This window comes from Podarcis cretensis, assembly GCF_951804945.1.
Source record: "Podarcis cretensis genome assembly, chromosome: 4".
Classification (NCBI taxonomy): Eukaryota; Metazoa; Chordata; class Lepidosauria; order Squamata; family Lacertidae; genus Podarcis; species Podarcis cretensis.
This window is the reverse complement of record NC_137173.1, coordinates 81,746,857-81,759,736: the sequence shown is the minus strand read 5'-3', so window position 1 is coordinate 81,759,736 and position 12,880 is coordinate 81,746,857. Positions and strand designations below refer to the sequence as shown.

The 12,880-nt window shown below is 43.4% G+C and overlaps 1 protein-coding gene across 7 annotated transcripts in view; it reads left to right on the top strand.

The window, feature by feature from the left end:
- Positions 1–12,880, top strand: part of ARHGEF7 (Rho guanine nucleotide exchange factor 7) — an 87,885-nt gene that overhangs the window by 16,116 nt on the left and 58,889 nt on the right. For all 7 annotated transcript variants that reach the window (XR_013837854.1, XR_013837855.1, XM_079972590.1 and 4 more), the window contains exons 3-5: positions 6,776–6,860; positions 9,333–9,463; positions 12,207–12,408. Coding sequence is in view for 5 of the 7 variants with exons in the window: in XM_079972590.1 (XP_079828716.1) it covers positions 6,776–6,860; positions 9,333–9,463; positions 12,207–12,408 (418 nt within the window). In the remaining 2 variants the exon portion in view is untranslated. The remainder of the gene's footprint in view (positions 1–6,775; positions 6,861–9,332; positions 9,464–12,206; positions 12,409–12,880) is intronic.

The following is a 12,880-nucleotide window of genomic DNA, read 5'->3' as shown; positions in this document are numbered from 1 at the left end:
GGGACAAGTATCTTCAGAGTCTTCTGTGTATAATTCTCTTGTTACATCCAAGTATGGTGTTTTCTTCCTTTGGGCAGTGTCGCTACATTGCTGAGTCAGAGTCAATTAGTTAATGATGAACTCCCCCTTTACTTTCTTTCTACACAGCTATTTAAATTAGTCCCCCCCCCCAAGCTTGCTAACTTTCCCTTGGGTTAGTGAATCTAACTTTAAAGGGCCTTGTAGATTTAACACTTGATAACTTTAATACCTAGCAAATTTATAGTCTTTCCTTTTAATGAGTAATTGATTAGAACATAGAGACCTAGATTTTGGTCCCATGATCAATCACACACCTACCTTGCTTCATTTTAGTCTGTGAACCCTGTGTGGGACTACAGTTATGGCAGACTTGTTGAAACAAGCTTGTGAACTACAGTAGAAATGTGAGACAATTGAACTTCTGGCTTTGTTTACCCAAGGTAAAGCCCCACCCATGTTTCTTATCTTTCGGAGGGGAAAGGCAGAAAGAATAAAAGTTTTATAAAATGACTTAGCTTTATTTAGGTGGGGTGCAGGGGGTGGAATTCACAGGGCCATCTGAGGAACAGTTGTGATTGACTACCTTGTGTTGAAACTTCTTGATTATTGGCCATAAACAATATACAATTTACTATATTAAGTGGTCAGTGCTGTTTGAATTCATTTGTCAAGTTGTTTGTCATCTTGCCTGCACTTGCCTTTCTGGAACTTAAAAATTGTTAGTTGGAAACGTATTTTAAACATATTTTAAAAATTGAATGGGCATTACATATAATAACAGGAACAAAGTCTGCCAAAATTGTGGGAAAGTTCAAGACCATATGACTCACTTTTTTGGGGGGGGGGAGTTGAGGGGAGACTTCTGTATTTTCACGGTTTGGGGAAAATTGGAAATATTTTGAACCCAGGCACGAGTCATTTTAAAGTTGTGAACAAGATAACAACTAGATAGTTTAAGAGAATGCTGGATAGGAAAAAACCCAGCTGTACCCTATTGCATCATATATTGTACTTGACCTGCAGGTTTTTTGGGGGGCATTTTCTGTTCTAGATAATATTTCTGACCTTTTCAGCACATGTCAGATATCCCTGGCCTTACTGTTCTGTCTTGGGAAAAGCATAGGAACATATCTACACTGCAAACCTATAAATCTCATGTTTACTGTAGGGAATTGCGGGAATGGTTGGTAGGCAAACGTGTTTAGAATTATCTGTTGTAGAACTATAGTTCCCTGGAAACATGGAATAACTATTAAAATCAGTGTTAGCTGTGGTCTAAACCACTGAGCCTCTGGGGCTTGCGGATCAGAAGGTTGGCAGTTTGAATCCCTGCAACGGGGTGAGCTCCCGTTGCTAGGTCCCAGCTCCTGCCAACGTAGCAGTTCGAAAGCATGACAGAAAGGGCAAGTAGATAAATAGGTACCAGTCCGGCAGGAATGTAAACAGCGTTTCTGTGCGCTGCTCTGGTTTTGGTGTTCCGCTGTGCCAGAAGCAGCTTAGTCATGCTGGCCACATGACCCGGAAAAACTGTCTGCGGACAAACGCCGTCTCCCTCGGCCTGTAAAGCGAGATGAGCACTGCAACCCCAAAGTCGTCTGCGATTGGACTTAACCAGGGGTCCTTTACCTTTAATTCTCATTTAAGGGCAGGTGTGTCTTTGGGCTGTGCTACTCGGCTGTAACCTTGATGGCAGAAAGTGAGGAGGAATTAAAGAACCTTTTATTGAGGGTGAAAGAGGAGAGTGCAAAATATGGTCTGAAGCTCAACATCAAAAAAACGAAGATCATGGCTACTGGTCCCATCACCTCCTGGCAAATAGAAGGGGAAGAAATGGAGGCAGTGAGAGATTTTACTTTCTTGGGCCCCATGATCACTGCAGATGGTGACAGCAGCCACAAAATTAAAAGACGCCTGCTTCTTGGGAGAAGGGCAATGACAGGCCTAGACAGCATCTTGAGAAGTAGAGACATCACCTTGCCAACAAAGGTCCGTATAGTTAAAGCTATGGTTTTCCCAGTAGTGATGTATGGAAGTGAGAGCTGGACCATAAAGAAGGCTGATCGCCGAAGAATTGATGCTTTTGAGTTATGGTGCTGGAGGAGACTCTTGAGAGTCCCATGGACTGCAAGAAGATCAAACCTCTCCATTCTGAAGGAAATCAGCCCTGAGTGCTCACTGGAAGGACAGATTGTGAAGCTGAGGCTCCAGTACTTTGGCCACCTCATGAGAAGAGAAGACTCCCTGGAGAAGACCCTGATGTTGGGAAAGATGGAGGGCACAAGGAGAAGGGGGCGACAGAGGACGAGATGGTTGGATAGTGTTTTCGAGGTTACCAGCATGAGTCTGACCAAGCTGCGGGAGGCAGTGGAGGACAGGGGTGCCTGGCGTTCTCTGGTCCATGGGGTCACGAAGAGTCGGACACGACTAAACGACTAAACAACAACAACAACTGGGCTGTAAATGGGAAGTCACAAAATTAAATGTTCTTCCACAATAATGCATAAATAAAATTCCTCTTCTTAGAGAAATAGATTTCAAGGGAGAGGGTTCTAGCATAGTCTTATTTCTTACACCTGCTTTTCTATATGCAGAGGTTATTGATTTCTTTTGCATGGAGGACCTTTTAGTCCTTTGTAGCCACTAGTGATACAATCCAGGCAGAGGCTTACTGTTTTGTGTAGACTCTCAGGCCCTCATGATGTTGCTGTGTTTTCCAAATAAACATGCATAGGATTAGGCTGCCACTCGGTTATAGCTTTCTGTCCCATTTATACTTTTATATCCACTTACACAGTTCTGGGCCAGGAGAAATTGAATTCTTGACAGGAGAGGGGGAGCAGAGGAAGAAGAGAAGACAGCAGAAGTATTGAACTCTCATTTTGGTAGAGACTTGAAAGCATTCCTTTACTAAAGAAGAGATGGTCGGGCGATATGTGTGTAACCTATCACTGCACAGGTTTCTGGAAGGGAAGAAGTTTGCTTGAGAGTCAAAACCGTCTGTATTCTTATTTCTGTAGATGAAAAAAAAATGGTGTGTTACAGAGTTTTCTGCATCTAGGCAGATCAGAAGTGTTTGGCTTGGTTTCTTGAGAACATGGTTTATTACCTTGAAAAACAATAGTACTTTAAATACCAGATAATGGTGAGAAGAGACTCAGAGCCATTTAGGCTGATTTTCTGTAGACTGCAAGTTGTTGGCTTCCATTTTACAGCTGTCACAAATTCAAATGGCGCCAAGTACATGATCAGCAGGGTATGTGGTACTGATAACTGATCGGTATCTCAGAACATCAACTTGTGCCAGCGTTTGCCATTTAAAAAAAGTGCTTGGGTGAACTAGTCTTCAGTACAATTGCATTTTACAAACATTTAATTTGCACGATTCGAACCGTATGCAGTTGAAGGCTGGTTGGCTGAAATTTTGCAAGTTAAATGCAAGGAAGATAGAACGCTTTAAAGCTCTTTCTGCACTGAGTTTTGCCTGCATGAAAATAACTTTTAGCGCTCTGCTTTGCTTGGGGGGTGGGGGCAAGGCACACACAGATTTGGCGCACTGGTGAAAGATCTCACAGGGCTGTCCAGTTCCTGCGAGGTCTCATGCAAACATCCCTACCCTTCCAGAGTTGGCGTGCTGAGTGAGCCTTGCCTGGCAAGCAAGGGAGACAGCTTAAAAGCTCTTTCTGCACAGGGAAAACCCAGCGGAACAATAAGTTTATAAACAGTCTTACTGGCTAGCTTGCTGCTTTTTCTTCAAATCCCTCTCTGCAGACTCAGAAAGGCAAACACCCACAGAAAGAATGCATGGTTCTGATTGGCTTAGGGTGGGCTGATTAACTTAGGTTGGGGAAACTGAGTCTGCACCCTGTGGAAGCCATTTCTGTGGGATAGAGAGTTGCAGGAGACTGGGTGGGGCCTGCTGGTAGTGATTATTCTGACTGGCTAACTAGAGGAGATGGTCAGAAGCATCTAGGAAGCCTCTCAGTTGGTATTTCCAGCACTGACCGTAGGTGGCTTTCCAGAGTCTCTGGTGGAAAGCTCCCTTCCCGAGCTCTGCTTTCTTTGATGCTTTGAACCGAACTGTCGTGGGCTGAACCTTGAGCCATGTCATCACGAATCAGCTGCTCTTATTCCCCTACCTATTTTTGTTTTCATCTTTATGCTACGGAGCATACCATCATGAAATTTGGCATCCCCACATAGTTTCTGAGGTGCAAAGAAATGTTTGAGTGTTCAAAAACAAGTTGACTCCCCACCCCCTTGGTACATTGTTGGCGATTCTTACTGTTCTGTTCGAAGAGAATTCCCAGATGACATGAAATCACTTCCATGAAACCATTACACATGCATATATACTCTACTCTCTGCAATCCCCTGTCCTTCATCCTCTTGTTTGGCTTCCTGTTGAGTAACGCTGCCTAGGTGCGTGTGTTATTCCGATGATGAACTGGCTGTTGGAATGGCCAATCAACTCGCTCCCACCGTCCCAGATAGCCTCAGACTGGCAGGAAACATAAGCCTCTTCACATCCTGTTTTTCTTGACTTCTTTGAAGATACACGTTTAGCAGTCTACTTTTGTTGAGAGAGAATTAACAATGGTGAGGCCAAATCCTTCTCTTGTGTGCTGTTTATATAGATTCTCTTGCTTCCTAACCCATTTTTATTTTGCGACTTTGCTGTTTCGAAAAATAGTCCTGGTATATCTTTGACTGGATTTCTTCCGGTTGGTACTTAACTCTCCGGGGTGGACGATGGAGTGAGGGGTAGGGAGTGGCATTTTCTTTTTCCTGCTGGAAACAACTTTTATGCCTTTCGCTTTTTAAAGACTTTCGGTAAATGCATATTCTTGGGAATGTTTGGTTTAAAAGAGGTCTAGGGAACCTCAGGCTCAGGGGCCAAATGTGGCCCTCCAGGCCTCTTGTCTGGCCCTCAAGATTCTCCCTAGACCATACCTTTCGCTGGCTCCATTCTGCATCCTCCTCAAGTTCTTTTGCCGGACTGGAATGTGTCTTACGTGGCAATGGTTCTTGTTTTCCTGGATGGAAAACTCCATCTTGTGAGATAGAATGATGCCTTCTCCCTCATGGGTTGTTCTGGGCATTCTCCTGCCTCCCCAAAAGCTGCTTTCATGGGCTGTCCAGGGGGAAGAAGTAGGAAGCCCTGTTGTGCAAGTGGAAGTCTGTGCACAGGGCTTCAGGGGGGTCCCACTGTTGGAGAGCTTCCATGCAGAGCGCTTTTTTAGAGTGTCGGACATTCTCCTTCAGCGCACTCAGCACTTGCAGCCACAGGCACAGTGTGGCCTGCTTCTGATTCCCTACCTCTTCATGTCAGGAACGTGGGGAATTGGGGGCCGTGCCCACCAGCAATCATGCAGGTGCAAAAACATTTTCCAAAGTACAGTGTACCCTGGAAAATAACACTTTGGCTTTTTCCTGTTTGTGCTAAGCGTGTGCAACCTCAGTGTGTGTAGCTTCCTTATGTGTATGGATTCTGAATGCAGGCTGTTCTTAAGGACAAGTCTCTGCTCTGTATTTTTGCTTTAAAAAGAGACAACAGATACTGTATTTTTCGCCCCATAGGGCACACCGGCCCATAGGGCGCACCTAGTTTTTTTGGGGGGGGGAATAAAGAAAAAAGTTTTTATTTCCCCCCCCAGGTGCGGGGCTGGGGTGGGGGAAACCCGAGCTTCCCCCGAGCCCATCCCCCAGAACAGGCTGCTATCCGGAAGCCTAGGGAGCCCGGCGGAAAGTCGCGCCGGGCTCCCACAACTTGCGGAGAGTTGCCCGAAGCCCGGGGTGCGCTCCGCTGCGCGCCCCAGGCTTCGGGATGCAGGCAGCTCTCCGCAAGCCATGGGAGCCCGGCGGAAACTCCCGCGGGCTCCCATGGCTTGCGGAGAGCTTCCTGAAGCCTGGAGAGCGAGAGGGGTCGGTGTGCACCGACCCCTCTCGCTCTCCAGGCTCCAGTGAAAGCCTGCATTCGCCCCATAGGACGCACACACATTTCCCCTTCATTTTTGGAGGGGAAAAAGTGTGTCCTATAGGGTGAAAAATACGGTAACTTCGTTTGGTCCAAGCAGAGATAGAGGGCCACATGTGGAAAATAAATTATCCTTTCTGGGTGACTTTGTAGGATTGGCTAATATATCCTGTGTACAGTAAGGTAAGGTTCCCCCCCCCCATCTCCCCCGCTGAAACTAATGCCTGAAGAGGGCTATTGTGTTTGCTGAAACAGATTGGCAGAACTGCCCCTCTGTACCGCAGTTGACTCATCAGCCTGTAAAAAGGACAACTTCTGGAGAACCTTTATGTGGCCTATGGAAGATGGGCATAAAATAGGCCAGGTAGGGGTGTTTTTGGAAATGCATTCCATAAGGAGGTTGTTCAACAGAGAAGACGTGGTTCTGTGGCCCTGCAGTTCTGTGTGAAAGGGCATACACAGCCGATTCCCTTTGGCATGTCTATGGGTGTGGGAGACACATGTGGCAGGAGATGTTCACTCAGGTAGGCAGAGTGCATGATGTCTGGGACTTTAAAAGCCATGGTTGACACTTTGAATTGGGCCTGGAAGCTAATAAGGTAGGTGGTCCTCGCAACCGAAACAGAAGTTGTACACTCTTTGCAACTCACGTTTATGTGTATAAAAAATAAACAACGGCTCAAAACTTGGCTGAGATATTTTAGAACAATTTGGTTTTGAACTTGCAGTGGCTTTCTTTCTAGCATGACTTAATATGTATTTGTTTCTTTTTTTTTAAAGACGTTTGATGCAAATGATCTCTATCAGGGACAGAACTTCAGCAAGGTGCTTAGCTCCTTGGTTGCTCTAAATAAAGTAACAGCAGGTAAGTAGAATCCATTTCTCCCTACTTCATTTTCTTGCTGTTCTGTATTTTGTTTGTTTGTTTTGCTCTGAACTGAAAGTTTCTATGTTTCAGGTTTTTTTTTTAAAAAAAGAATTCACTGCATTTACCATTCAGCAGCAAGATTTTTATTTCATTTCATTTCTTCCCCCGCTCTTGCGACACTCCGGCTCACAACTCCCCCAGTTGTCCTTGAGCTGAATATACTTCCTTAACTAAATAAATGAGCTATAGCTGAATAGCTCTGTTGATGATAGCACCCAAGTCATTAGCTTGAAATTTGCTTGGTTTTTAGTGTTACCTGCACAAGCACCCCATTTCCGTACTTTGATACTATTTGGAATATATTTGGCGCGGGTGGCGCTGTGGGTTAAACCACAGAGCCTAGGACTTGCTGATCAGAAGGTCAGCGGTTCGAATCCCCGCGACGAGGTGAGCTCCCGTTGCTCGGTCCAGTTTGAAAGCACGTCAAAGTGCAAGTAGATAAATAGGTACCGCTCCGGTAGGAAGGTAAACGGCGTTTCTGTGCGCTGCTCTGGTTCGCCAGAAGTGGCTTAGTCATGGTGGCCACATGACCCGGAAGCTGTACGCCGGCTCCCTTGGCCAATAAAGCAAGATGAGCGCCGCAACCCCAGAGTCGGTCACGACTGGACCAAATGGTCAGGGGTCCCTTTACCTTCACCTTACAGAACACCTCTGTTTTCTAAGTAGTAATATATACCTACTGTGTCTGTTTTGGTGTTCATCCCATGCTCCCTTTTTTCCATTTTAAGAGGATAAATGGACAATTTTCCCATTTTCAGATTTTTCTAGTAATACTGTGGTGTGTACCAGACGTTTGTTGTTTTGATTATAGGATCACCTCTAATGATTTTGATACCCCATGAGTATGGGGCATAAATGTCACTGTCTCTTAAAGCACTCATGTGTGTGCATGCACAAACATACACCTAACAGTTCATAATATTAGTATTTGTGTTAATGCCTTTTTTATTGCATGAAGCCCATGTGAGGTCCGGAGGGTGGCAACACAAGAACCGGCTTCCTCTGATGTGTTTGTGCACATCATTGAAGTTGGATAACAGTAGAGCTGAGGAATAATCTAGCAGAAGTCCCTTTGAAAGCAATCTAATTGAATGTTTATTTTATTATATGTATCACTCACTTTTTTTCCAAAACTGGCTCTCAAACCAGTTTACATCTACAATATACCATATACTACGGATATAGGTTTTGTGGTAGGCTATTCTGGTTCCTGGTAGTTGGTGTCATAGTCTAGGATGGTTGTAGGATTTCATCCAGAGAGAGAAGGAGCTGCAAATGGACTTGGGGGGCTAGTAGATTATAAAGATGCATTTAAGTGCTCAATTGTAGGTGCCTCATTGAATTCAGTGGCACTTACATTCCCATATAATCAGTCTATAATTAATAACAACAATAATAATAATACCCTGCCCATCTGGCTGAGTTTCCCCAGCTACTCTGGGTGGCTCCCAATCGAGTGTTAAAAACAATACAGCATTAAATATTAAAAACTTCCCTAAACAGGGCTGCCTTCAGATGTCTTTTAAAAATAGGATAGCTGCTTATTTCCTTGACATCTGATGGGAGGGCGTTCCACAGGGTGGGCTCCACTACCAAGAAGGCCCTCTGCCTGGTTCCCTGTAACCTCACTTCTCGCAATGAAGGAACTGCCAGAAGGCCCTCGGTGCTGGATCTCGGTGTCCGGGCTGAACGATGGGGGTGGAGATGTTGTGCCTCCCTGAATATAGGAAGAATGGGCTTATATACATTTTAATAAGTTTAGACCCCTGAAAATGTTTCATGATTTGTTTATTTTGCTACTATTGTTGGTGCCTTCCTTTCCCAAATAAGACAGTGAGGACTTTACCTACCGGCCTCTTCCTCCCACCCAGTGTCTCCTGGATTTCTTGCCTGATCCATCAGGAGACACATACATGGAAGTGGTACATCATCCTCATCATTTCAGTAGTAATGATATCACTTTTGGGATCAGGGACAGGCAGTGTAAATTGGACGTGCATGCAAATGCGCCTCCTGGTGTGGATATGGAAGCATGTCCTCTTGGATTCCGTTGGATTTTGGGGAATGAGGGGTGTGATTATTATTACTTGCTTTTGAAGTGAATTTTGCCTGCATACCTGTTGGCTTCATCTGTCCAGAGATCCTTTCCAGGCCCATCTCTTCCCGTTTTGGTACTCAGTACATTCGTATGAAGACAACTCGCTTTACAGATCCGAGGGATGATAAAATATAGTTCTGTTGTCTTGCATAGAAGTAGGTTAATTCAAGTAATTGCCATCTTACACATACATTTCTGGGAATTCTACACTTCTGTTTTACGAAATCAAATATAAATGCTTGTCCCCAGCACAAACTTTATATATGTGTGCCTTACTGAAATGCTAATGTTTCATGGTTATCTCTTTTCAGATATTGGGCTAGGAAGTGATTCTGTGTGTGCAAGGCCATCATCTCATCGAATAAAATCTTTTGATTCCCTGGGATCCCAATCTTTACATAGCAGAACCTCAAAACTTTTTCAGGGCCAGTATCGAAGTCTGGTAAGTGTTGACCTATTTCTATTCTCTCTTTTTCTTTTCTTTTCACTCTCCTTAATTAGTGCTGCAAAGTGAGAAGCTTGACTCAGATTCACAGATACTTGATCGTTGCCTTCTCACCTATCTGTAGCGTAAGCCTTTGAGACTTTAAATATGTTTTGTGACGTTTTGAGGAATCTGCTTTCAGATTCTGCAGATTCATGGGTTGAGATCAACAATTCAGAGAAGTCAAGTGTTGCTTAAACCCACTAGTGCATCAGTGAGGTTTAAGTGTGCTTAACTACTGACTTGTGGCCAAAGAGTCCTAGAAATGGTGTATTTGTAAACAGAGCTCATATCCATCTAGTTCCTCTATGTTTGTTATCAGATGCTGCCCAGAGTGACTGGGGCAACCCAGTCAAATGGGCAGCATGTTGTTGTTGTTGTGCTATTTTATTGTTATTATTATTCTGTGCACTATCTTAAGTCATAATGCATGGAAGAAAAGACCTCTTTACTTGGTGGGGACGGGGTGTGTCCAAGATACATTTGTGTTTCGTTTTCCGCTTAGGTTTTAACCAGTTAAATTTCAGCGTTGCGTCAAACATTGGTCTCACTTAGAAATGACCCATTCAAACCAATTTATTTAAGTTAGCCATGCCCATTCACTTTAATGGTTCTGCTCCGAGTGAGGCTAGCACTAGTTACTGCCCTCGGCAACCAAGTTGGCCAATGTCAAATGAATTCGTTCAGTTCCAGTTCGCACGAGAAAATGTGTGATGAGAAAATAAGGCACACGATAATGCAGTTCAGAGCAAAATAATAGGTCTAAAACTTTTACAGCTAAGGGGTATGAATCCTACCTTAAAAGCATACTATCTAAGTACTAAATAAATCCCAAAGGCTTCTTTCATTTGTACTTTTTAATTAATACAATCATACACATACATAGGTGAAGAAGCAACCTATGCTTTTGGTCAGAACCTGGTAACCTAATTTTTTGTTTAGGGAGCGGGTGGTTCTGTTCTGTTTCATACTTGGGCTAAGACTTCTGGATAATGGTTCAAGTTCTGTTCTGCTTCAGGAAAAAATAAGGGTTTATTCTAGTTTGTTTATTTATTACAATTATATCCCATATTTTCTTGAAGAAAATGCTCAACCAAGTATTAGTGACCCCTTGATGTGGAACACAATTAAATTGGTAGCCAGGATACATTGTATATGCGAGAGCTCTAGATGTAAAAAAATGGATAAGGTGAATATTGGGGGGAAAGCCTCTTAGCTGAATTAAAGACCCTAACACATGACTTTAATAAATCTGGATCTAAAATATCATTTAGATGTAGGAAAACAAACGAAAAAGCTGAATTACAAATATTAGAAACAGAGTGTTTCCCGCCCTCTCCAGTTTATCTTCATAACAACCCTGTGAGGTAGATTAGGTCATCAGGCAGTGACTGGCCCATGATTAATCAGTGAGTGGTTGAATTCGACCCTGTTTCTTGGTTCAGATTTTGTTTGAATCTGTGGTTTTTCCAATTTTTGAAGTGTGATTAAAATCTGTGAGAGTAAATAAGATTCGTTCATATAAATGTTGTTCCTCTGATTGTCATCTCAAACAGAGTTTTTCTGCTGAAAGGCAACTAACCAATGATATGCACCAGGTTCAGAGGACCAGTGGTTTTCTAGATGCTGTCGGACTCCCAGATCCTATCAGCCCCAGCCTACATGGCTGTTGGTCAAGGGAATGGTGGGAATTGCTGTCCAGCAACATTGCAGTGCCTCACCCCTGATATAAATTAAATGAACAAAATGAGGCCCACTTCTTATGACCAGTCCTTGCCATTTGATGCTCACTTTCTTCCTACTGTGTGAACTTTTATAGAACTATGTAAAAATAGCCTCTGTGTTTGATTTGAAGGTTAGCTTGGTATGGTCAAGGTATCCCGTGCATTTCCAGGAATGGCAAATCTGCCGAACAATGACTGTTCACACTGTTTGCAAAGGGTGAGGTTGGTGTCAAGCTGATGGAGGAATTGGTGTCCATGTTCTAGAATTGAGTAAGTGGCCATGCCACTTCTTTTAAGGCTGTCTTGTACTCTTTACTCCTGAAGTTTCTAAGCAGCTGAAAGTACGGCATACTTTCCACTAGTCAAGGCAGCTGTAAATCCTAAAATCAGTGGCTGGCTTTATTCCAGTCTGTTTTGAATGACTCCACCCATGGATGTGAAAGAGTGCTTGTATCCTTTCATACACTTCGTTTTGCATCAGTCGGCGATGTCAGCTTATACTGATTCACACATACAGGCTGGGAAATTAAACGAAAGAGCTCTTCTAAGAACTCCTAGGAAAGTGATAGCAGGCATCTGTTTTGACTTAACTTTTCCATCAGTACGCAGTTGCAGGTTCAGTTTGGAAAATGTTGCAGCAAATATGTGCGGGTGGGTGAATTTTCAATTCATGCCAAGTTTCACAGTATAAGCTTGGAAAGTATCATGGGCTTCATAATATTCTAGGACCTTTGCCTGTCTTGTGTGCCTGGGGACCATGACTGTTTACTACATGTTCCTAGACTCCCAAATGTTATAGAAATGGCATGGTTAACCCATTGTACAACCATGGAGACCTTTCTTGTTCTTCTGCCTGTGAAAAAGCTGTCTTATTATCCTGCACTGGGGATTTTCATACATCTCACTCAGTTAAATTTTGTTAACATTTTGAAAAAGTACCTAAAACTCTTTGTTTTCGCTTGTCTTGTCACTTCTAGGATATGACAGATAACAGCAACCACCAGCTGGTGGTAAGAGCAAAGTTTAATTTTCAACAAACCAACGAAGATGAACTTTCTTTTACAAAAGGAGATATTATTCACGTTACGAGAGTGGAAGAAGGAGGCTGGTGGGAAGGAACTCACAATGGCAAGACAGGCTGGTTTCCCAGCAATTACGTACGAGAAGTAAAATCAAATGGTGAGTTTCAGGAGTCTGCTTATAAACTGCCCAAACTTATTTTCTTTGTGGATTTCTATGTAACATATATATTTGTGACAATGCATGCCAGTGTATCCCAGCTACAAAAATGAGTGTGAAATTCTTTAATCTACCTTTTGTACATCAGGGCAAAGCACTGAATGAGAGATTTTATTCTGAAAACTCCAGTACGTGTATTGACAATATGGTTAGGTGCATTGCATACAGATACACAGATTTCCTTTCATGTTTAGCAGCCTCCGTAAGATCCCCACACATTATGTGATGGTGACTGCTAAGCAGCCGCATGCTCTGACACTTGTTTACAAGTTACTAGCTTTCACATTTGGATTCCTAGCCCTAGTGAAGATGGTTCACTGACCAGTGGCAGGGAATGTAAAGCCCCAGGTCTTATCTTTCATTTTTTAAACATACACCTGTTAATTTCTATAATGTGTTCCAGAGTCTCCAG